This window comes from Hemiscyllium ocellatum, chromosome 4 (assembly GCF_020745735.1).
Source record: "Hemiscyllium ocellatum isolate sHemOce1 chromosome 4, sHemOce1.pat.X.cur, whole genome shotgun sequence".
Taxonomy (NCBI): Eukaryota; Metazoa; Chordata; class Chondrichthyes; order Orectolobiformes; family Hemiscylliidae; genus Hemiscyllium; species Hemiscyllium ocellatum.
This window is the reverse complement of record NC_083404.1, coordinates 59,146,919-59,172,773: the sequence shown is the minus strand read 5'-3', so window position 1 is coordinate 59,172,773 and position 25,855 is coordinate 59,146,919. Positions and strand designations below refer to the sequence as shown.

The window sequence follows — 25,855 nt, the reverse complement described above, 5'->3', positions numbered from 1 at the left end:
ACAGGAGATAACAAACTGTAGCAACAGTTTTTCCCTATACAGAGGGACAAGAAATAAGAAGACAAATCAATGTTGGCTACTGTGCTTGCTAACAATAGGGTAGCACAGGCTGAATCTGTAGTCCAACTGCTCACTTGTTTCTGGTTTAGGTAATGCTTTCTCATGCAAGTAGCATAAAAAGGAGTATGCCATGTGACCTATCGAACATGCTCTGCCATTCATTATTATAGCTGAACTTCAACCTCAATGACACTTTATGATCAGATCTCCAAATTTTTGAATCCAAAAATTTATCAAGGTTTCTTAAATATATTAACAGACTAAACATCCACAGTCTTCTTGGGGGGAAGAAATCCAAAGATTTACAAACCTTAGACTGGAAATGTTCCGTCGCCTCAATTGTAAATGGTGGACTCTTATCCCAAGGTTATTACCCTTAGTTCTAGACTCTTCATCCGGGGAAACAGCCTCTCAGCATCTATCTTCTTAGAATGTTATACATTTCAATAAGATCAGCTCTCATTCTTCTAAATCAGACTACAGCTCATTCTACTATTCCTTTATTATAGGGAAGCTCCCATCCCAGGAGAATATCTAAAAATATTTTAGAATACAAAATAATTGAAAAATGGAGGAGTTTGGGTGAATTCAATTATAGCAGAGGTCATTAAATCAGAGGAAGTCTTTATTAAGATGGATATTTGGTGAGTGAGTTCTTTACAAGTCATTTCAGCAATTATACTGGTTGTATAGAGTCATAGAGATGTACAGCACAGAAACAGACCCTTCAGTACAACACATCCACGCCGACCAGATATTCCAACTCAATCTAGCCCCACCTGCTAGCACACAGCCCATATCCCTCCAAACCCTTCCTATTCATATACCCATCCAGATGCCTCTTAAATGTTGCAATTGTACTAGCCTCTACCACTTCCTCTGGCAGCTCATTCCATACACGTATCACCCTCTGCATGAAAAGGTTACCCCTTAAGTCTCTTTTATATCTTTCCCCTCTCACCCTCAACTTGTGCCCTCTAGTTCTGGACTCCCCCATGCCAGGAAAAGACTTTGTCTATTTATCCTATCCATGCCCCTCATGATTTTGTAAATTTGTATAAGGTCACCCCTCAGCCTCCGATGCTCCAGGGAAAATAGCCCCACCCTGTTCAGCTTCTCCCTACAGCTCAAATCCTCCAAATGTGGCAACATCCTTGTAAATCTTTTCTGAACCCTTTCAAGTTTCACAACATCTTCCAAAAGTGGCCTAACTAATGTCCCGTACAGATGCAACATGACCTCCCAACTCCTGTACTCAATATTCTGACCAATAAAGGAAAGCATACCAAATGTCATCTTCACTATCCCATCTACCTGCAACTCCACTTTCAAGGCGCTATGAACCTGCATTCCAAGGTCACTTTGTTCAGCAACACTCCCTAGGATCTTACCATTAAGGGTATAAGTCATGCTAAAAGATTTGCTTTCCCAAAATGCAGCACCTCACATTTATCTGAATTAAACTTCATCTGGCACTTCTCAGCCCATTGGCCCATCAGATCAAGATCCCGTAGTAATCTGAGGTAACCTTCTTTGCTATCCACTACACCTCCAATTTTGGTGTCCTCTGCAAACCTACTAACCTTACCTCTTATACTTACATCCAAAACATTTATATAAATGGCAAAAAGTAGTGAACCTAGCATCAATCCTTGTGGCGCTCCACTGGTCACAGGCCTCCACCACCATCCTCTGTCTTCTACCTTTGAGCCAGTTCTGTATCCGAATGATTAGTTCTCTCTGTATTTGTGAGATCGAACCTTGCTAACCAGTATCCCATGGGGAACCTTGTTGAATGCCTTACTGAAGTCCATATAGATCACATCTACCGCTCTGCCCTCATCAATCCTCTATGCTACTTCCTCAAAAAACCCAATCAAGTTTGTGAGACTCTGGTTCACCTGCCTTCCCTGTTAGGCCCCTTGCATTGAAATAAATGCCATTGAATTTATCAATCCTACCTTGTTCTCTGCTTTGTCCCTGCCTGCCCTGACTGTTTGACTCGCTTCTGGTATGTTTTTACTTTGACTTCAAAAGATTAGAAGCATAGCTTTAATACCTGGAAAGTTCATCATTATGAAAGTCTATCATTAATATACCATATTTACAATCTTAAATTGGCATTGTAATTTTTATTCAGGTATATTACTTTATCTTAATATCCTCAATAGAACTAATCAGTGACCTTATTTGGAGTCATCAACATGAAGGGTTAGCTCCATTTCTCTTCACACAGATGCTGCCTAACCTATTGCAATTCCAAATTTTCAGTTCTATTTTATTCTTTCTTTAATAGGCACTGAAACTATAATTGAAATTCCACTTCGCTTTAGCTATAAATAAACCTGTTTTGTAACTAAGGCAGGGCTGTCAGGTCACACATAATTTAATTGTTTGTAAGCAGAACTAAACAATACTCATTGTCCTGCCTTTAGAAAAATCTCCTCATTGCCAAAGTATTCTTTGCTGGTGAAACGTTAATGTTACCGAAGGCAAGAACCTCTGTCACTAATAAATAGTACAGTTTAAGATCCTAGAAATTTATTTGAACTACAGATTCTACATTCTTAAATGTGGAAAAGCTGGGATTCATAAATAGACTGAAGAAATGAAAAATCAGTTTCCAAACTTGAATTAGAATTGAAAATGTATTCATTCTTAGAGGAATTATAAGTGCTTGTCATTTAGAGGCTTAGGAAAGTTGGAAATGCAACAAGCACTCATCTTTTCACAGTGAAGTACTCTCACACATTATAGCAGCAGAAATTGTCCTCTGTACACCACTCCATAGGGTGAGCAAAGGGATGCATGGGAAAGTAGTGGAAACAGAACACTTCCAACAACCTTTGCTGTTTTCGTATCATTCACTGATCACAGAGGTTTATGGTGCAGAAAACGCCCTTCAGCCTATTGAGTATGTGCTGGTCAAAAACAAAAATTTTGATTTAAAAAGTAAAAATCATACTTGAATTTGTGTGTTGCATTTTTGACCATTGAGTGTCACAAAACATTTTACAGCCAATGAACTGTTTTACAAAGTATACTTACGGTTACATTTTAGTCAAATTTAGAAACTGATATGGGAAGAGAAAGCCCTATCAACAGTAATGCAATCCGGACTAGAATTCTGTTTTTGATGCTGTGCAAAATAAATGTTGGTCAGTGCAACTCATCAGATCTTCTGAATGGCAGTGTGGAATCTTTTGTATCAGTCAGCAAGACAGATGAAGCTTCAATTTAAAGTCTCATTTGGTCTTGAAAGTGCTTTCAAGGGTCTAGAGCAGGATTCGAAACGACAAGTTTCTGCTTGGGAAGCTAGAATGTCACCACCTTACACAGTAAATTACTTGATGAATAATAAAGTTTGATGTGGGGCTATATATGACTCCGTGATTCCAGATGAGCTCACTTTTTCTGTATGATTACTGCAATGAATACCTGCTATTCCTAAGACACGTCAACAGTTTCCTACACCATTCAGAAGTAAACAATTTGTTTTGAAAAAGAATGCATCTAGTATGTATAAATGTTTGATTGCTGTTGGCAAAGCAAAACTGCCCATCATTGAGTTTACTATTTTAATATTAAACCAGGGCTTAGTTGTGCTTTAAAGAAAATAGCTCCAGATATATTTTTTGTCTGATATATATTTGCTTGTACAAAATGAGAAGGACACTTAGGGGAGTGTATATGGCCCAGTCACTTTCAGCTGCTTCATCAATGACCTCTCCATCTTAAGGTCAGAAGTGGGGATGTTCGCTGAAGGCTGTACAATGTTCAGCATCATTCTTGACTCCTCAAGTACTGAAGCAGTCCGTGTCCAAACGTAATAAGATAATATCCAGGTTTGGACTGACAAGTGGCAAGTAATATTTGCGCCACACAAATGCCAGGAACGTCCAACTCCAATAAGTGAGGATCTAACCATCATCCCTTGACATTACCATTGCTGGATTACCTACTAGTAAACTCCTGGGAATTACCATTGACCGAAAACTGAACTGGACTAGCCATATCAATACAATGACGAAACAGCAAGTCAGAGGCTATGAATCCTATACCACCTAACTCACCTCCTGGCTCCTCAGAATCTGTACACCAACCCCGCCCCTCCAATCGCCACCAGGACAGAACCCCACTAGTCCTCACCTACCACCCCACCAACCTCCAGATGCATCGTAACATCCATCATTTCCGCCACCTCCAAACGGACCACACCACCAAGGATATATTTTCCTCCCTTCGCCTATCAGTGTTCCGAAAAGACCACTCCTTCCGCGACTCCCTTTTCAGGTCCACACCCCCCACCAACCCAACCACCACTCCCGGCACCTTCCCCTGCAACCGCAAGTAATGTAAAACTTGCGCCCACACCTCCCCCCTCACTTCCCTCCAAGGCCCCAAGGGATCCTTCCATATCTGTCACAAATTCACCTGCACCTCCACACACATCATTTACTGCATCTGCTGCACCCGATGTGGCCTCCTCTACATTGGGGAGACAGGCCGCCTACTTGCAGAACGTTTCAGAGAACACCTCTGGGACACCCGCACCAACCAACGCAACCGTCCGGTGGTGGAACATTTTAACTCCCCCTCCCACTCCACCAAGGACATGCAGGTCCTTGGCCTCCTCCATCGCCAGACCATGGCAACACGACACCTGGAGGAAGAGCGCCTCATCTTCCGCCTAGGAACCCTCCAACCACAAGGGATGAATACAGATTTCTCCAGCTTCCTCATTTCCCTTCCCCCCCACCTTATCTCAGTCCCAACCCTTGGACTCAGCACCGCCTTCTTGACATGCAATCTTCTTCCCGACCTCTCCGCCCCACCCCCTCTCCGGCCTATCACCCTCACCTAAACTTCCTTCCACCTATCGCATTCCCAACGCCCCTCCCCCAAGACCTTCCTCCCTACCTTTTACCTTAGCCTGCTTGGCACACCTTCCTCATTCCTGAAGAAGGGCTTATGCCCGAAACGTCGGTTCTTCTGCTCCTCGGATGCTGCCTGACCTGTTGCGCCTTCCAGCAACACATTTTTCAGCTCTGATCTCCAGCATCTGCAGTCCTCACTTTCTCCTACCAACTACAAGGCACAAGTCAGGAGTGTAATGGAATACTCCATACTTTCCTGGATGAGTGCAGCTCCACCATCATTCAACAAGCTTGACACGATCCAGGACAGAGCAGCCCAGTTAATTAGCACCACATCCAGAAACATTCAGTCCATCCAACATTGAAATTCAGCAGCAGCAGTGTGTACTATCTACAATATGCACTGCAGAAATTTAGCAAGGTTTCTCCAACAGCACCTTCCAAACCCACATCACTACTATATGGAAGGATAAGGGCATCGCATACATGGGAACATCATTATTTTCAGGTTCCTCATCAAGCCATCACCATCCAGACTCGAAAATATATTGCCATTTCTTCACTGTCACTGCATCAAAATCCTGGAGGGTCAAAATTCTTGAATTCCCTCCTGAACATCGTGGGTCTGCTACAGCAAATGGACTGCAGTGTTTCAAGAAGGCAGTTTACCATTACTTTCTCAAAGTTAATTGCGGATTGGCAATAATTGCTGGTCTAGCCGGTGATGCTGACATCCCATTAATTATTTTTTCTTTAAATCTAAAACAGCGCAATTGAATGAATCTGTTATTTGGTGCTCATTTTTGAAATGAAGCTTCTGGTAACCAATATGATTTCTTTTGATTAGTCAGTATACCTTCCTTCTATACCTTCCAGGCCATGGGTCATCTCAAAAACAATGTTGTTTTTTGGGCATAAAATCAGTGCATAACAATTATTTATGCAACATCTTAAGCATGTATTAATTATTCATTAGTTATTCTTGGAGTTCATCCTTCTTCCATAATTTCCTAATTCCTGCCATCTGAAAGAGTTGGGAAAATTATATCTTCATTCTTCTTTGATTTGATGTTAGAAGTTTTAAAAGTCATTTTGGAAAATGATTTATTTCCGCCGACTTTTATGGCACAAATGGGCTTGTTGGCTGTGACGCCACTAATGGAGCTTTCAAGACCATTCGAAATGGGGCTCAAATGTTTGTATGAAAGAAAAATCACAAATAAGAAGAATGAAGATATCATTTTCACAATGAATGGTTAATATATGCTTAACTAGGGATTAAATAAAGTGTCATTGATGATGGAAATAATGAATCTGGCTCCTATAGTTTCTGTCCATATATACCCCTAATTTGTTTTTTTTTAAATCTATCTGTTCAGAGATGCCAAGACAGCAGATGGGACATGGTCCTGGGTCTTCTGACCCAAAGATAGGGACACCATCACTGTTCCAGAAGAACCCTCCACGACACATTTCAGAATAATCAACTAATAAAATCCTAATACCTGTTTATCTTGTTTCCTTCAGCTACTAGATATTTAACACCCTTCTACTGAAACTATTATATGTTAACATAGATTGCCATGTTTAAAGTGCCTTGTAGTGTTCCTACTTTTGGTTCAGAGGTGTTGTAGAGGTTTGTCATAAGCTGTCTGAACAGGTTGATTAAAACCTTGTAAGAGTGTTATGTAACCCTGTAATGTTTTAAATGTTGGGACTAGCAGGAGTTCCAGGAAGTTAATTTCTGACATAAAGTTTTCCATTATTGCTGCATTTTAAAATATTACTGATATGAGTTCATTTAAATATATATCACCAAGATGATCATGTCAAACATTTATGGAATGGTTTGTGTGATATCTCAACTCTCTGTATTAAACAAAAGAAGGTTTTCACAATGTTTTATTTTGCAAACCTGGTTTGATACTGTACTGAATTTACACTTTATGGTGTTGAACCAAATTTGCATGAAAAAGCCTTACAAGAGATTAATCTTACATAGTATTAGGAGATTGGTTAGCTCAGTTGGCTTAGCTGGTTGTCTTGCCAACGCAGAGTAAGACCAATACTGTGGGTTCAATTCTCACGCCAACTGAGGTTGTGTAAAGTGCTTCCCATTGTACAGCAGCTAATTCCATTGTAATTGTAGTTCATTGTAGTTTTGTGCTGTCCTGGGTGTCAGATGTTTTTAAATTGTGAAGGAGATTGCTGTTTCAAAGGCTGTCCATAATTCAAAATTTGCAATAGTCTGTGGTTTCAGAGTGCTGTTTGTATATTTCACCTTGTGGGGTATTTACTCATGTCAATGAATATCCATTTGTTTTCAGTGAGTTCTAAATCAAAAAACCACTCACCAATAGACTGAGAAACATGTTGAAATAATCCACCAGTAGTTTATCTGTTAGCAAGTAATCTTCCTAGAATTAGGGGGATAAATAGATATTAGTAAAAGAATTAAGGCTTGCAAATCATTCTATTTTCTTCACTTTCCAACTACAGTTATGTTTGGTACAATAGACATGGTCCTTGTTACAACACAGGGTAAACACCTCTGCTAATTTAAACCCAACATACCGAGAAGTTCACCTCACACCATAATCTGTTAAATTTCGAGAGGCAAAGAACTATCCCAAATTTCACAATTTAAAGTAAATATAAACAATTATTTTCTTCAAGTCCAACAGAGAATATTAAAACCACTATTTACAACTTCTTTCTCTTTAACCTATCTTTTACGTCCCCCTCTACAATACCGATCTGACAAAAAACCCCGATTAAGATTTACAAAAACAAAATCATATTTCATAACTAGTCAGCTTTGTCCACCGTCATTTGTAGATTTTCCTCTGTAGAGTTTTCTCTAGGTTGACTTTGGTGTTCTGCTGCACAAATTTCTTATGGACAGGTACTTTTCAGAGAGCTATTCTGCTAGCAGTCCATACTGGTTAGTTTTCTTGGCAATTCTATCTCTAACTGTTCAAAATGTCCAGTTTTATACCCCGAAACATCAGATCATTTCATTGGTTTGATGTCATAAAAACAATAAATTCAAATTTGATTGGATTTTGGTATCTGGGGCATAATTTTAACTGATTGGCCAAATTTGAGTTTGTTTTTGCTCCATGGCAATACGGCGTAGCTATTTGTTTCAACCAAGTGTTACATTTTTAAATTGTTCAGGACACTCGGTGCTTTCAGTCAGTCCTTACTAGCTTTCTCTCTCTCTTAAAGGTACATTACACCTCTACACCTTCATATCACCTCGCCCCTTAAGAAAAAAAACCATCATAATGAAAAGATGGCTTCATTTCTTTCTCTATTCCTTAACCATATTATCATGACATATATATAACTTTAGTCTAAGTTCATATTAACTTCTTCCCACACATATATAACATTGAATAGATATCAATCTTATCTAAATTTATCAGTTAAATCTGTGATAATGCATTTGCAATTACATTCTTACAATACACAACATGCACGATTTGTAAATTAAAAGTCTATAACATAAGACTCCAATGAAATAGTCTCATATTCTTGTCTTTAAGGTTTTCTAAGAATGTTAGAGGATTGTGATCCATGTATGTAACCATCTCCAACACATTGTTCTTCACGTACACGTTAAATGTTGTAAGGTCAGTACCAAACTCAAAAGTTCTTTTTCAATCATGGAGTATTTCTTCTGGTAGATGTTGAGTTTCTTTGAAAAGTAACCAACTGGCAGTTCAATCTCATCATCATCTTCCTGTAGCACTGCAGCTCCAACTCCTAGTCATTAGCATTGATGGCAACTTTGAAAGGTCTCAAAAAGTTTGGTGCAGCTAAAACTGGTGTGGTGGTTAATATTGCTTTTAAATGGTCGAATACTCCATGGCATTGTTCTGCCTACTGAAACTTTGTGTTCTTCTTCAGCAAATTGGTTAACGGTGCAACTACACTGTTGAAGTTGGAACAAACTTCCAATGGAATCTGCTAGTCGCAAGAGTCTAAGCATTTCTTTCTTTGAGGTTGTCCGTGGAAATTCCTTGAAGGCCTTCGTCTTTGTGTTCCGTAGGGTCAACCTTCCATGACTGATGTTATGTCCCAAGAATGTCACTTCCGATTTCGTGAATTCAGTTTTGTGTAAGTTTACTACTAATGTTTCCTTCTTGTAGTCATTCAAAGAGCACTACATTGTCCAAACAGACTGAACAGTTTGTTAACCCAGCCACAACTCTGTTCATGAGCCTTTCGAATGTGGTGGGTGTATTCTTCATTCCAAAGGGCATCACTTTGAATTGATATAGCCCGTTTGGGGTGACAAACGCAGAAATTTCTTTCACTGTCTCTGGTAAAATTACCTGCCAGTAATCACACAGTAAGTCCAACTTGGTGATATAACGGGCTTGTCCAACTTTCTCGATACGTCCTCCAATCTTGGTATTGGATATAAGTCCGATTTGTAATGGCGTTGACCTTCTGATAATCCACACAGAATCGTTCAGTCTCATCTAGTTTGATAACTAAGATGATTGGCAAGCTCCACTGGCTCAGTTCGATTATATTCTCGTTGAATATAACCTCCACCTCCTTCTGGACCTGTCTGACTTTGAAAGGATTAAGTTGGTAGGGGTGTTGTTTTATCGGAACAGCAGTCCCCACGTCTACTTCATGTACAATAACATTAGTTCTCCCCATCTGATTCCTACAAATGTCCTCATACTGCAGTAACAAACCTTTCAACTGTGTTCTTTGCTTTTGAGACAGGAAGTTTACTAATCTATCCCACTCCTCAAGGACTTCATTTTTAACATATTTTGAGGCACATCAAAATCCACAACATCTGGATTTGATTTCCTCATTCTATGGGGCAGTAACTAACATCTGTTTCTCCAGTTCTTTCTCTCTAGTATAGTACAATTTCAACATGTTCACATGACATACTCAATACAGTTTTTTTCTTATCTGGCATCTTTACTAGATGGTTCACCTGATGCAACGTTTTCTCAATCTGATATTAACCACTAAACTTGGCTTTGAAGTGATCTCCTATCACTAGTGACAGTACTATATGTCATTCCCTCAGGAAAACATCCAAGTCTCAGAGTTTTTATCTGCTACCTGCTTCATTCTATGCAGTGTGCTCTTTAGGTGCTGTTTGGTTAACTCACCTACTTGATTTAATCTCTCCTTCACCTCCAATACATACTCTAATTGTGAGATCTCCAACTTTGTTCCTGTTAATTTCTCTTTGGTTTCAAAGGGCCTCTCATTTCATGCCCGAATGTTAACTTGAAGGGAGTAAACTCAGTAGGTTTGTTTGGGGCATCACTAATGGCAAACAATACGAATGTGATACCTTTATCCCAACCATTCGGGTAATCCTGACAATATGCTCTCAACATGGTCTTCAAGGTCTGATGCCACTTTTCTAAAGCTCCCTGGGATTCAGGATGATACGCACTTGATTTAAAGTGCTGTATACCTAAGCTATTCATGACCTGCTTAAACAGCCTGGCAGTAAAATTAGACCCTTGGTCCGACTGAATCTCTCCGGGTAGTCCATACCACGTGAAAAAAGCTACTAACTCGTCTATCGCCCTTTTTGCGTTAATACTTCGTAATAGACTTGCCTCTGGAAATCTGGTAGACACATCATTATGGTTAACCAGTACTGGTTCCCACTTTTAGTTCTCGGGAGGGGACATACACAATCAATTATAACCCATATGAAAGGTTCTTCAAATGCGGGAATTGGCAACAAAAGTGCTGGTTTTATTACCGCCTGTGGCTTAGCTACTGTTTGGCATGTATGATACGAACAGCAAAAGTTAACCACATCCTTGTGCATTCCAAAACAATAAAAATGTTTTTGTACCTTAGCCTGAGTTTTTCGTCCACCAAGATGACCTCCTACAGTTGGTTCATGTGCTACCCATAACATTTCCTGTCTGTATGTTACCAGCAACACAATTTGGTGCACTTCGGCCCATGTCTCTTCGGCACTAACCTGCCGTGGTTTCCATTTCAGTTTTCGAATTCTACTTTTCAGATAATAATCCTCAGGAATATTCACTGCCTCCTTTTTGGAAAACACATCCACATATATATCTTTTATTTTCTTGTCTTTCTGTTGCAAGTCCCATAGCAAGTCAGGACTAGACACTGCTGTCAGACTCTCTGCCTGTTCAGGCTTTTCCTGCATTACATTAAACAGGGTATCCGCTAACTGAACGTCAACTCCTTCATCTTTCTCTTTATTTTTGCTTCGTGCTGTCACTTCTGATAGTGGGATTTTGTTACTACATACTCTGGGAAAATACTAGGATATTTTTCTTTTAACTCCTCAATTTTGTGATCTTCTTTGGGCTTCTTTACAACAAGGGGTGTCACTCCGACCTTGCAACCTGCTAAATCATTCCCAAGAACAAACTGGATTCCTGAAACTGACACTCAGTCAATCACTTCCACTTTACTTCCTCAGTCTTGAGCTGGCACTCCAACCTGATCTTACAGAAGAAAGCTAAATTTCTGTCCATCAAAAAGCGTGCAAATTCACTCATCTCTTATTTGTATCTCTCAAAATTATAGCTTCTTGCCCTTTTCCCCTGTTCTTTCTGAGGAAACTTTACCCACAGAGGCAAATTCTTCATTGAGATCAGGTACTAACTCCGTACCCAGCTCCTGCCTAGGCTGTACACTCTTCTGCAGCTCCTCGGCTCTTCTTGAGGTTTCCTTTACTACTTTCACTAATGCCACTGGCTTAACGTCTTTTCCCACTTCTTTTCCCACAATGCCTTTCTTTAACGAACAGCAGTGTGACTTTACTTGTCTCACTTTACCACAGTGGAAACACCTGAGGCCTTTCACCTCCTTCCCAAACTCTTGGGTTTCTGTGGTACTTACTAGTGTTGTCTACTCTGTTTTGTAGTGTACAATCTACCCTTCTCCCAACTTCTATCCCTCACAGGACAAAGGTCTGGCTGGAAGCGTGTCTTATGCACCAACATCTGCTAATTCTGCTGCCCTTCTCACTTCCCAAACTTGCTGTTCATCCACGTGAATTCTTACCATCTCTGGAAATGAGATTTTAAACTCCTCCGGCAGAATAACCTCTCTTAGACCCTCATTGGTCTAAACAATCTTTAAGGCTCACACCCATCTACCAAATTACTATGTTTAATTCTTTCAAACTCAAGATAAGTCTGTCCTGGTTCCCTCTTTACGTTTCTGAACCCCTGTCTATAAACTTCTGGTACCAATTCATAAGCATTTAAAATAGCCTGTTAGATCTCTTCATAATCTCTTGACCCCTCATCAGACAGAGCAGCAAATACCTCACGAGCTCTGCCTACTGTTTAGTCTGAACTAGCATTACCCATAAATCCTTGGATCACACCATCTACCTAGCCAATTTTACAAATGAAATAAAGAAGGCTTTAAAATCTCTCCCATCCAAATATGGGAGAGTTTTGACATATTTATATATATCACTACCTTCTTTTTTAATCTCCATCCTGTTAATTTGACTTTGCTGACTAAGTGACAACTTCTCAAGTTCAAAATCTCTGTCTTCTTGCTCAGCTAAGAACCTTCTCTCTCTCCTTTTCTCTCTCTCTTTGTTTATCTTCTAACTCCATTTTCCTCAATTGTAATTTAAGTTCTTCCAACTCTACTGCACTTGTCTTTCTCTGACACACCTAAGTGTACACACCTAAGTGTTTGGGCAACTCCCTTACAATTTCAGTTTTACTTTTTTCCTTGTTTAAACCCAATTCTAACCACTTTGCTAATTCTAAGAATATGGTCTTTTCTTTTCTTTCTAAACTTCCTTGGCAAATTCAAGAATCATCTTCAAACCCTAGAACCTTTCTAGCCATTTTAAGAGCCATTTCTCTCACTTTTAATTTAATTGATCACAAGTAACCGGAATTAAACAAATTGTCTCACCTACATTTTATTTATAGATCTAAGAGACTAACCGGCAAGTGTTTAAATCTACTGGGCTTTCTTTGTACCCCAAATCTATTCAAGTCTGACCAAGTCTCAGATCTATCTAAACCTGTTCAAACCTCTGACGAGCGCCCAAACTGTTTCGACATTGGGTAAACCTCTCTGCTAACTTAAACCCAACACACAGAGAAGTTCACCTCGCACCATAATCTGTTGATTACCATACTCGGTGATTTCAGTCAGTCCTTGCTAGCTTCCTCTTTCTCTTAAATTATACTACATCTCTACACCTTCATAACATCCTTCATATACATTTTTCAAAAATTAAAAAAATGCTTGGATAGTATGATGGGCTAAATGTTGCTTTTAGAATGTAAAGCTTTTTGGTGCAATAAGATGTAGGCTTTTGGTGCTGGAAAATTGAGCTGTCTTCCACCTTTCGAATATTTATATCACAAATAATGGGAAGAAAATTACCATCAGATGTAAAACAAGTTAGATACTGCCTCAGAGTTTTATCATTGATCCCAACTTCAGAAGAATATTCTCTGACAAATAAGTGTAATATTTTATTTGGCAAATTAGCCTTGATCTAAGGTAGTGCTTCCCAAATATTTTTCTCCAGTGACCTCATGTTGATGTTTGAAAGTTGTTGTCACCACATAATGTGCTGTAGTGTGGAGGAATGGGGCTTATGAGCTGTGACAATGCCTGTTTGTTTAAGCTGCAGTGCTACAAACATAAATCACCTTCTTTTTCATTGGCTTTTTGTGGAACAAGGATCAGATCTGAAAGGCCAATTAGTTAGGCCACATCCCCATTTCACTAACGTCAGAAAGAGAAATAATTTCTCTATATCAGTGTGACATACAGCTATTTTAGTACCATTTTATTGTTCACAGTGTTTTTGCTCGAGTTAGTAAATCATGCAAAACCACAGAAAGCCATTTCGTCCTTTGCTTGAGTCAGATTTTGAAAGGCCTGTCAAAATAGGCCAGTTTTCTATCTGTTCTCTGTACTCTCCAAACACTTAATTTTTCAAGTCAGTATTCAATTATCGTTTAGAAGTTATTATTGAATGTTCTTCTTTCAGTATTTCAGGTCCTGTGTTCTAACAGCTGAAGGCAGATTTTTGTCTTCACAGATAGATCAGTAATGTGATGGGATGTGATTTTGCTCTTGATAAAACCTGATTTTCATACCAACAATTACAATCCAACCTGCCAGGTTACTACACAATTGGTGAAGATGAAAATAGATTTTGATAACTTCAGAAAGAGAAGATGATACTAAATTTCTTTGCAAGGATTTCCCCTCTCAATTACACATTTTGTCCTTTTATTAATAACATTCTGACTTATGGTTATTCATCCAGAGTATTCACTTGCCCATATAAGAACATAAGAACCAGGAGCAGGAGTAGGCCATCTGGCCCTTCAAGCCTGCTCCGCTATTCATTAAGATCATGGCTCATCTTTTTGTGGATTCGGCTCCACTTACCCACCCTCTCACCATATCCCTTTATTCTTTTATTGTTCAAAAAAAATTATCTTAGCCTTAAAAATGTTTACTGAAGTAGTGTTAACTTCTTCACTGGGCAGGGAATTTTAAAGATTTACAACCCTCTGGGTGAAGAAGTTCCTTCTCAATTCAGTCCTAAATCTGCTCTCCTACTTTTGAGGCTGTGGCCTTTTGTCCTAGTTTCACCTGCGAATGGAAACATCCTTTCTACTTCTACCTTATCTATTCCTATAATTTTATATGTTTCTATAAGATCCCCTTCATGTTTCTAAATTCCAATGAATATAATCCCAGTCTACTCAGCCTCTCCTCATAAGCCACCCCCTCAACTCTGGAATCAACCTAGTGAACTCTTCTGCACCCTCTACTACATCTTTTCTCACGGAGTTATACTACGCCTTTTCTCAAGTAAGGAGACCAAAACTACTTGCAGTACTCAGATGTGGCCTCAGCAGCACCCTGTACAGCTACAACATAACCTCCCTGCTTTTAAATTTCCTTTAGCAATGAAGGACAGAATTCCATTTGCCTTCCTAATGACTTGTTGGACCTGCAGACCAACCCTCTGTGATTCATGCACAAGGATACCCAGGTCCCTCTGCATAGCAGCAAGCTGCAACCTTTTACCACTCAAGTAACAATCCATTTTACTGTTACTCCTAACAAAATGGATGACTTCACTTTATTAACATTGCATTCCAGACCTTTGCCCACTCACTTAAAGTATCTCTGTTCCTCTTCAAAGATTCACAGTCCTCTACATTCTTTGCTCTGCCACTCATCTTAGTGTCATCTGCAAACCTTCACACACTACACGTGGTCCCCTACTCCAAATTATCTATATAAATTGTGAATAATTGTGATCCCAACACTGATCCCTGAGGCACACCACTAGTTACTGATTGCCAACCCGAATAGCACTCATTTATTCCTACTCTTTGCTTCCTGTCAGTCAACCAATCCTCAATTCACACGAATACTTTATCCGCAATGCCATGCATCTTTATCTTTTGCAGCAGCCTCTTGTGCTACAGCACCTTGTCGAAGGCCTCTTGGAAATCTAGGTACACCACATCTACTGAGTCCCCATTGTCCACCTTGCTCGTAATGTCTTCATAGAATTCCAAAAGATTAGTTAAGCATGACCTGCCCTTCATTAACCCATGCTGCATCTGCCCAATGGGACAATTTCTATTCCGATGTCTTGCTATTTCTTCCTTGATAATAGACTCAAGCATCTTCCCCTCTGCAGAAGTTAAATTATAATTTTATAAGTCTATAATTATAGTTCTATAATTCCCCATCTTTGGTCTACCTTCCTTTTTAAAAAGTGGCGTCACGTATGTTGTTTTCCAATCTGCTGGAACTGCCCCAGAGTCCAGTGAATTTTGGAAAATTATCACAAGTGCACTTGATATTTCTCCTGCCATCTACTTTTCGTTTTATGTATTTATAAAAACTTTTGCTATCTGTCTTTATATTCTGTGCAGTATTTTTTTGTCATGTCCTCTTATTTTTCTTTATAGCTCTTTTTGTGGCTTTCATTGGATTCTGGGTAATACAAGATGGAGGACAGGAAAAATTTCTGGCTGTAAGAGCTGCTCTTTATTTTGAGGTATTTTAGGTGTTGAAGGTGATTCCAGGAGCAGCAATTATTGTTTTATATGCTGTTGCATTGTTTTGGAACTTTGGGAAAAAAAAGTCAAATCAACAACAGTTTTAAAAGGGAGAAGAGCAGACTGGTGATGACAGTGCAGGAGAGAGAGAAAGAGAGAGAGAGAGAGAGAGAGAGAGAACCTGCAAAGTTACCGCCTTTGCTGTATGAATTCGTGTATCGCTGGACATCGGATTGCATCTGGGAAAATTAACAAACAGTGAAATTAACAACTAATCTTGGAGGAATTGTTGGGCGAAGTTCACAGCACAGAATCAGATAAGTTAATTGTCGTTTTAAGTCTGTCCAAGAGAAAGGCTGTATTAGTGAGTACAGTGGGTTCTTTCTTGATTATATGTTTTTGGAGATAAGTCTCTTGGTTAAACTTAAAATATAAGCCATGCTATTAATTTAACCTGGGGCAGTGTTTGTAGAGGAATAAGACGGTGTTATTTTCTGAGTCTGTAGATTGTGAAGGAGCAAAAATGGCCTTTACAGTGATATGTACTTTTTGTCAGATGTGGGAGTTTAAAGAGACTTTAAGGGTTACTGCAGATTATATCTGCCATAAATGCTGTTGGATGCGAATCTTATCAGATCGAGTGGATCGGTTGGAGAGACAGATAGAAGCGATGAGGAATTTGCAACAGCAACAGTATGTGATGGATGGCAGTTATAGGAAGGAGGGCAAGTAACAGATACAGTCAAATAGATGGGTTAGCTCCAGGAAGGGTAAGAGAGGTAGGCAGCTAGTGCAGGAGTCTTTTGTAGATATACCGATTTCAAACAGGTATGCTGTTTTGGAAAATGTAGGGGGTGATGGATTCTCAGGGGAATGTAGCATGAACAGCCAAGTTTCTGGTATTAAGATTGGCTCTAATGCAACAAGGGATACGTCTGCTTCCAAGAGATCAATGGTGTTAGGAGATTCTGTAGTCCGAGGTACAGACAGACGTTTCTGTGGCCAGCAGAGAAAAAGCAGAATGGTGTGTTGCTTCCCTGGCGCCAGGATCAAGGATGTCTCAGAGAGGGTGCAGAAAGTTCTCACGGGAGAGAGGGGCCAGCAGGAGGTCATTGTCCACATTGGAACCAACGACATAGGAAGGGAAAAGGTTGAGATTCTGAAGGGAGATTAGAGAGAGTTAGGCAGAAATTTAAAAAGGAGGTCCTCGAGGGTAGTAATATCTGGATTACTCCCAGTGCTACGAGCTAGTGAGGGCAGGAATAGGAGGATAGAGCAGATGAATGCATGGCTGAGGAGCTGGTGTATGGGAGAAGGATTCACATTTTTGGATCATTGGAATCTCTTTTGAGGTAGAAGTGACCTGTACAAGAAGGATGGATCGCACCTAAATTGGAAGGTGACTAATATACTGTCAGGGAAATTTGATAGAACTGCTTGGAAGGATTTAAACTAATAAGGTGGAAGGGTGGGACCCAGGGAGATAGTGAGGAAAGAGATCTGAGACGGGTACAACTGAGAACACAAGTGAGTCAAACAGTCAGGGCAGGCAGGGACAAGGTAGGACTAATAAATTAAACTGCATTTATTTCAATGCAAGGGGCCTAACAGGGAAGGCAGATGAACTCAGGGCATAGTTAGGAACATGGGATTGGGATATCATAGCAATTATGGAAACATGGCTCAGGGATGGGCAGGACTGGCAGCTTCATGTTCCAGGATACAAATGCTACAGGAAGGATAGGAAGGAAGGCAAGAGAGGAGAGGGAGTGGCATTTTTGATAAAGGATATCATTACGGCTGTGCTGAGGGAGGATATTACCGGAAATACATCTAGGGACGTTATTTGGGTGGAACTGAGAAATGAGAAAGGGATGATCACCTTATTGGGATTGTATTATAGATCACCCAGTAGTCAGAGGGAAATTGAGAAACAAACTTGTAAGGAGATCTCAGCTATCTATAAGAATAATAGGGTAGTTATGGTAGGGGATTTTAACTTTCCAAACATCGACTGGGACTGCCATGGTGTTAAAGTTTTAGATGGAGAGGAATTTCTTAAGTGTGTACAAGACAATTTTCTGATTCAGTATGTGGATGTACCTACTAGAGAAGGTGCAAAACTTGACCTACTCTTGGGAGATAAGGCAGGGCAGGTGACTGAGGTGTCAGTGGGGGGATCACTTCAGGGCCAGTGACCATAATTCTATCTGTTTTAAAATAGTGATGGAAAAGGATAGACCAGATCTAAAAGTTGAAATTCTAAATTGGAGAAAGGCCAATTTTGACGGTATTAGGCAAGAACTTTTGAAAGCTGATTGGAAGCAGATGTTCGCAGATAAAGGGACAGCTGGAAAATGGGAAGTCTTCAGAAATGAGATAACAAGAATCCAGAGAAAGTATATTCCTGTCAGGGTGACAGGGAAGGCTGGTAGGTATAGGGAATGCTGGATGACTAAAGAAATTGAGGCTTTAGTTAAGAAAAAGAAGGAAGCATGTGTCAGGTCTGGACAGGATAGATCGAGTGAATCCTTAGAAGAGTATAAAGGAAGTAGGAGTATACTTAAGAAGGAAATCAGGAGGCCAAAACCGGGACATGAGCTAGCTTTGGCAAGTAGAATTAATTGAGAATCCAAAGGGTTTTTACAAATATATTAAGGACAAAAGGATAACTAGGGAGAGAATAGGGCCCCTCAAAGATCAGCAAGGCAGCCTTTGTGTGGAGCCACAGAAAATGGGGGAGATACTAAATGAATATTTTGCATCAGTATTTACTGTGGAAAGGATATGGAAGATATAGACTGTAGCGAAATAGATGGAGGAAGTGCTAGATGTCTTGAAACGGTTAAAGGTTGATAAATCCCCAGGACCTGCTCAGGTGTACCAGAGAACTCTGAGAAGCTAGAGAGGTGATTGCTGGGCCTCTTGCTGAGATTTGTATCATCGATAGTTACAGGTGAAGTGCCGGAAGACAGGACCTTGGCAAACATGGTGCCACTGTTTAAGGAGAGCGGTAAAGAAAGGCATGGACCTGTAGACCGGTGAGCCTGACCTCAGTGGTGGGCAAGTTGTTGGAGGGAATCCTGAGCGACAGGATGTACATGGATTTGGAAAGGCAAGGACTGATTCAGGATAGTCAACATGGCTTTGTGCGTGAGAAATCATGTCTCACAAACTTGATTGAGTTTTTTGAAGAAGTAGCAAAGAAGATTGATGAAGGCAAAGCAGTAGATGTGATCAATATGGACTTCAGTAAGGCATTTGACAAGGTTCCCCCAGGAGACTGATTAGCAAGGTTAGATCTCATAGAATACAGGGAGAACTAGCCATTTGGATACGGAACTGGCTCAAAGGTAGAAGACAGAGGGTGGTGATGAAGGGTTGTTTTTCAGACTGGAGGCCTGTGACCAGTGGAGTGCCACAAGGATTGGGGCTAGGTCCTCTACTTTTTGTCATTTACATAAATGATTTGGTTGCAAGCATAAGAGGTACAGTTAGTAAGTTTGCAGATGACACCAAAATTGGAGGTGTAGTGAACAGCGAAGAGGGTTACCTCAGATTACAACAGGATCTACACCAGATGGGCCAATAGGCTGAGAAGTGGCAGATGGAGTTTAATTCAGATAAATGCGAGGTGTGCATTTTGGGAAAGCAAATCTTAGCAGGATTATACACTTAATGGTAAGGTCCTAGGAAGTGTTGCTGAACAAAGAGACATTGAAGTGCAGGTTCATAGCTCCTTGAAAGTGGAGTTGCAGGTAGATAGGTTGGTGAGGAAGGCGTTTGCTATACTTTCCTTTATTGGTCAGAATATTGAGGACAGAAGTTGGGAGGTCATGTTGCGGCTGTACAGGACATTGGTTAGGCCACTGTTCGAATATTGCATGCAATTCTGGTCTCCTTCCTATCGGAAAGATGTTGTTAAACTTGAAAGGGTTTAGAAAGATTTACAAGGATGTTGCCAGGGTTGGAGGATTTGAGCTACAGGGAGAGGCTGAACAGGCTGGGGCTGTCTTCTGGATTAGTGGTGCTGGAAGAGCACAGCAGTTCAGGCAGCATCTAAAGTGCAACTGTCTTCCCTAGGTGTTGGAGGCTGAGGGGTGACCTTATCGAGGTTACAAAATTATGAGGGGCATGGATTGAATAAATAGACGAAGTCTTTTCCCTGGGGTTGGGAAGTCCAGAACTAGAGGGCATAGGTTTAGACGGGAAAGATATAAAAGAGACCTAAGTGGCAACGTTTTCACGCAGAAGATGGTACGTGTATGGAATGAACTGCCAGAGGATGTGGTGGAGGCTGGTACAATTGCAACATTTAAAGGCATTTGGATGGGTATATGAATAGGAAGGGTTTGGAGGGATATGGGCTGGATGCTGGCAGCTGGGACTAGATTGGGTTGGGATATCTGGTCGGCATGGACAGGTTGGACCGAAGGGTCTGTTCCCATGCCGTACACCTCTATGACTCTATGACTCTGTTGACTTTCAAAGTTTTCCCAATCTTCTAGCTTCCCACTGTTCTTGGCCACTTTGTATGCCTTCTCTTTCAATTTGATATCCTCCCTTATTTTCTTAGACAGCCATGTCAGACTACCCCTTTCCTTACAGTCTTTCCTTTTCACTGGAATATACTTTTGTTGAGCATTTTGAAAAATTGCTTTGAAAGTCCTCCACTGCTCATTAATTGTCCCACCATAAAATTTTTTGTTTCCAGTCTACTTTAGCCAAGTCCTCCATCATCCTATTTTCATCTCCTTTGTTTAAGCACAGGAGCCTGGTATTGGATTTTATCTTCACACTCTCTATTTGTATTTTAAATTCAGCCATATTGTGATCGATCCCTCCAAGAAGCTCCCTAACTATGAGGTCATTAATTATTCCTCTCTCATTACACAGAACCATATCTAGGATAGTCTTGCTCCCTTGTCAGCTCCATTCCATACAGTTCAAGAAAACTATCATGGATACACTCAAAGACCTCCTCCTCAAGGTTACTCTGACCAAGCTGTTCGACTAATCGACATGTAATTACAATTCTCCATGATAATTGCCATACCATTTTTACAGGTGTTAGTTATTGCTTTGTTTATTATTTGTCCCAATGTGATGTTATTATTTAGTGGTCTGTAGATTATGCCTATCAGTGACTTTTTCTTCTTAAAATTTCTAATTTCCACACAAATGGATTCAACCTTATTCTCCATAGAACCTATGTCATCTCTCAGCACCACCCTGATGTTATCCTTGAATATCAGAGCTACACCACCTCCCTTACCTTCCTATCTCTCCTTCTGAATAGTCTGATTCACCTGGATCTTTAACTTCTAGTCTTTACCATCCTGTAACCATGTCTCTGTAGTGGATACTAAATCATATTTATTTGTGATGATTTGTGCTGTTAACTCATCGGCCTTGTTACGAATGCTATGAGTATTCAGGTAAAGTGCACTTATGCTAGTTTTCATGCCCTCATGATTTCCAACATCCCCAATAATATCTCCTGAGTTATCCTTCCTTTTTACTTCTTTTGTAGTCTGCCTTGTACTTAAACCCTCCTGCGCACAAGCTAACCTGCTGCTTACCTTTTTATTTACCATCATACTTACTGTCATTTTCCCTTTCCCTTCCCCCTTCCCCCTGCCATCCACTCACTAATTTAAAGTCCTAGTGACCACCCTATTTATGTGTTTCACTAGAACACTGGTTTCAGATCGATCCAGGTGAAGACTGTCCCATTGGTACAGATCCCTCCTGTTCCAATACTGATGCAAATTCCCCATGAAATGGAACTCCTCTTTCCCACTAATCTGGGCTACTGGAGAATTATCTTACTACGTATTTAGTGAGTTTAGGCATTTTAGTTTTTGCCTGGTTAGTATTTCATTTAGAGAAAAACAAATTGGTCTTTGGGACTAATTTTTCAGCTAATAGTTTCATTTTATGTAACCCAATTATAAAAATGAATGGCAGAATATTTGAGGCACATAAAAATGAACAAAGTTTTTTTTAAATAACAAGCAGTGTAAAGAATAAAACAAACAGTTGTAAACAAAGCAGTTAAAATAGTCAGCATTAACGAATTACATAGAGAAATATAGATCACAAGCTGAAAGTTTTATGTCTATATTTCAGAGAATTGGAGGAGTACAATAGGCAGCAATAGACTTTCATTTTGAGATATGGATTCAAATCAACCAGATTGATGCCCTGTGTAAAATGAGTTGTGATTGTCTGAACAAGCCTCCTTGTGAATGCAGGTCTACCCTAGAAGGCTCCCTCCCCCCACCCCAACAACTTATTTAACTATCATCATCAAGAGACTAGGTGGCCTTCTAGATGGAAATGTTGCTTTTTTGAGATTGAGGCTAAATTACATTGTTATGGAAGATTGCGGGGACCTTTTCCTCAAAGATTGAAATGAAAAAAGACTACTCTTGGTGAGCACAAAATTGCACCTGATCCAAAAGATCTATAATTTTATAGTATACAGTACAGGATACAGGCATCTCGATCTTCCTGGCCTAAGGAAATCAAACAATCAGCTTCTTGCTTCTACTCATTGACTGAAGATTGTGTGTGTATGCTTGGAAATTGAGTGAGGACAATGATGAATGCAAATAAGATATAATAGGTTGAAAAATGGTTGCAGTGTGTCTATTTTTGTAACATATAATAGCCAGAATGGATGTCAATGTAAAAACTATTAGTCCCATTGTTAAATTGGTGGATGCCTAAAACAGTTATGAAAATCTTTAGATGTAGGATATGAGACCTGTTGAAGGATCTATTCCAAAAATTGTCCTTTCAACTTCATTTTGCTCCATCACTGGTGACTGAAGTTTCAATCACATAATCTATTCTTCATTATCACCCTAAACCCCTCTATGTCTCCACATTCCTCTCCTACTTTAATATCCTCATTAAACCTTATCTTTAAACCAGCTGTTTAGTCACCTCTCTAATATCTGTTCTTTGGCGAGGACTTTCTTTAATGTTCTTTAAATATCAACAAAAAGCTTTGAATATACAATTTTAGATATATCTTAGTTTCAGGCATATTTAGAGAATTCTTGCTGTACAAAGTTAAACTATTCTGTTTAAAAGGTGTGAATTATATAAGGAAACACTTCCAGTACATTGTTTTATTTCATGCCTGCCATTCAGAAAAAGACCATTTATTCCTATTTGTTAAACAAATTTCTGCCCATCCCAAAACACTACCCCAATCCCATGCACTTTACTTGTATACAATATTCTCTTTTGTAGGGTTTTTCTGAAAGCATTCAAAAGATACTCCCAAATGGGAAGGAGAGAATGCATTCACCCAACATATAATTTTCATTGAAAACAAAAAATGCTGGAAATCTGATGGAGGGTTATCTCGACCCGAAATGTTAGTTTGCTTTCTCTCCATGGATGCTGCCTGACCCGCTGTGATATCCAGCATCTTTTTTTCAGTTCAGCTTCCAACATTTGCAGTAATTTGCTCCTACGTTTAGTTTTAATTTTCAGTTTTGGAGATGCCATTCTGGATTCGAAATGTTCTACCTGAGTTTCTCCAGCACTTCTTGTTTTTATTTAAGATCCCTAACATCTGCAGTAAATTGTTTTACCATATAATTTCACCCTCGATGCGTGCACTTACAAAGTCATCCGCTGTTATATCAGGAGGTTCTGAAAAACAAAAAGAAATCTGAGTTAAGATGTTTAGAATGCCGTCCTCGCAATCTTGAGCTCACTAAAATTAACCTCATAAACAAGTAATAAATATCGCAAAGGTCGACTAAAACGTAGAAACCAAACCACGGTCTTATTCAGCGCCTTAGAACCAACTGCCAGTGTTTCTGAAATTTCATACCAATCATTTCAAATGCCAAGAGACTGTATTTTACTTGGCCTGTATTTTGCTTTATTTGCTGAAAATTTTCCTTGGCCCGTCATCAAGTGACAAGCCGTAGGAGTAGGTTTGTGTATCTACAATAAAACCTACTGTCTTCGAATTTCATAGAGTGCGCCAGACTCTGGTTCGTTTTACATTGAACCAGGTCGCTGAGCATCTCCCACGGTTCTCCGGATCAAACGCCCACCTACCAGTGGTCAGTTTGTCTGGCGATATGTTTCGTTTCTCCATTGATATGGTGCAATTTCAAAACCGAGATCAGGCAGAAAGCGAAGGGTTTATGAGAATTCGATGCTTGTGACCTTGCGCCTGTTTGGAGATTTTCCTGCGGGAATTCTGGATTGTGGACTACATCAGTTTCAGGCTCAGCCTCCCCTAAGCTTTTCCTGAAGCCGGTGATGTGCTACAGCAGAGACGCACAGCGAGTAATTTGCTTGCTGTACAATTTTCGGCAAAGGGACAGCGTGTTCTGCTGGACGTACGAAAACAAACAAGAATGAGTGCTTTTATACCAGTCTGGGTTGCTATGGAGCTGCACACAAAAGCGGTAAGCATGACCTGAACAAACAATGCGCCCACAATCCGTGTTCCATCACTTAGATACAAAGTTTTCTTACTTCGCGCTTTTGTGTGTATTAACCTATGTTTGACCGGACAAAGGAGAAATGCCAGTGAAAGCGGAGTGAGAGTGAATATTGTCACTTCAGTTAATAGGAGTGTCCCGGTGAAAGTTGTCGAACTGAAACGCTGTTGTTTCTTAATTTCCGAGGAACCTGCCTAAAGTGATGGAAACTGGCAGTGTCTTTTGTTCTGAACGCCAAGTGACCATGGCAGTCAAGTGTCATAAAGCAAGATGATATCACAAACCTGAACATGGGCCTCGTTGGTTTATAGTGATAGGAATGAGTTTACAGGGAAAAAAAAACATGCATTCGATACGTTTTCCAGCGTATCACATTTTGACTTTTTACGTTCAGCTTTGACTTTTCATAGTAGCATTCCAAAGGAAGTTTAAGACTAGTATCCGAGGTTGTTTCGATTAACATATGATTTGGAGACGCCAGTGTTGGACTGGGGTGGACAAAGTTAAAAATCACAACAGCAGGTTTTAGTCCAACTGGTTTATTTAGAAGCACTAGCTTTCTTATAGCTGCTTTTTAAAAAAAAATTACATTCAAGTGACTTTTTTTAAAAAACTCTGCAATTTACATATGAAAGAACTGAAATCAACACTCATTCTAAAAGGTGAGAGACTTAACAACAATCCAGGTCTTTTTCAATATATAATTTCAGTTGCATCACACTGTAAACTTTTGCATAAATTCTGTCTTACAATCTTATCCTCCACAACCAGCTAATGAAGGAGCAGCACTCCGAAAGCTATTGCTTCCAAATAAACCTTTTCAGTATAACCTGGTGTTGAGATTTTTAAATAAAGCTTGTGAAACTTATTACAAAGAAGGGACAGGTGGATGAGTTGTAGGTAGCGCCATCTGACGTTGAAATTTGGTTCTGTCACCTATCCAACAAAGTTACGTCACTATAGTCCCACTGACATCAGATAAAGACAATTCCTGGTGAGTTAACCTGAGGGTTATCATGTCTCAGATGAGATTTAGGTGATAGGACCCTCATGGTAACCTCAGCCAAAGCAGGAATTGAACCTGTGCTGTCAGCATCACTGCACTGCAAATCAGCCATCCAGGCAACTAGATTAAAAAGGCTATGAAACTATTCACTATAATAGACATAGCTTACAGTGTCCTTCATATTTATCAACTTAATTTCCAGCATATAGATGTTTTTAAAGAAAAAACTTTTAGCATATTCTTTAAAACACATTACACATCAAGATTAAAACAAGCATATGAATATAAAATCAATGATAGTCATCAATGAATCGACAGAGCATTCAGGAAAATATGTTACTAGATAGCGTTTATAAT

At 39.8% G+C, this 25,855-nt stretch overlaps 1 protein-coding gene across 1 annotated transcript in view; it reads right to left on the bottom strand.

The window, feature by feature from the left end:
- The window catches only part of LOC132815204 (regulator of G-protein signaling 22-like), a 153,018-nt gene extending 128,878 nt beyond the window's left edge, over positions 1–24,140 (bottom strand). Inside the window, exons 1-3 of the mRNA XM_060824020.1 lie at positions 24,101–24,140; positions 23,655–23,683; positions 7,292–7,354 (exon numbers count right to left, since the gene is read on the bottom strand). Of these exons, the coding sequence (XP_060680003.1) occupies positions 7,292–7,354; positions 23,655–23,683; positions 24,101–24,140 (132 nt within the window). The remainder of the gene's footprint in view (positions 1–7,291; positions 7,355–23,654; positions 23,684–24,100) is intronic.
- Between the last annotated feature and the right edge of the window lie 1,715 nt (positions 24,141–25,855).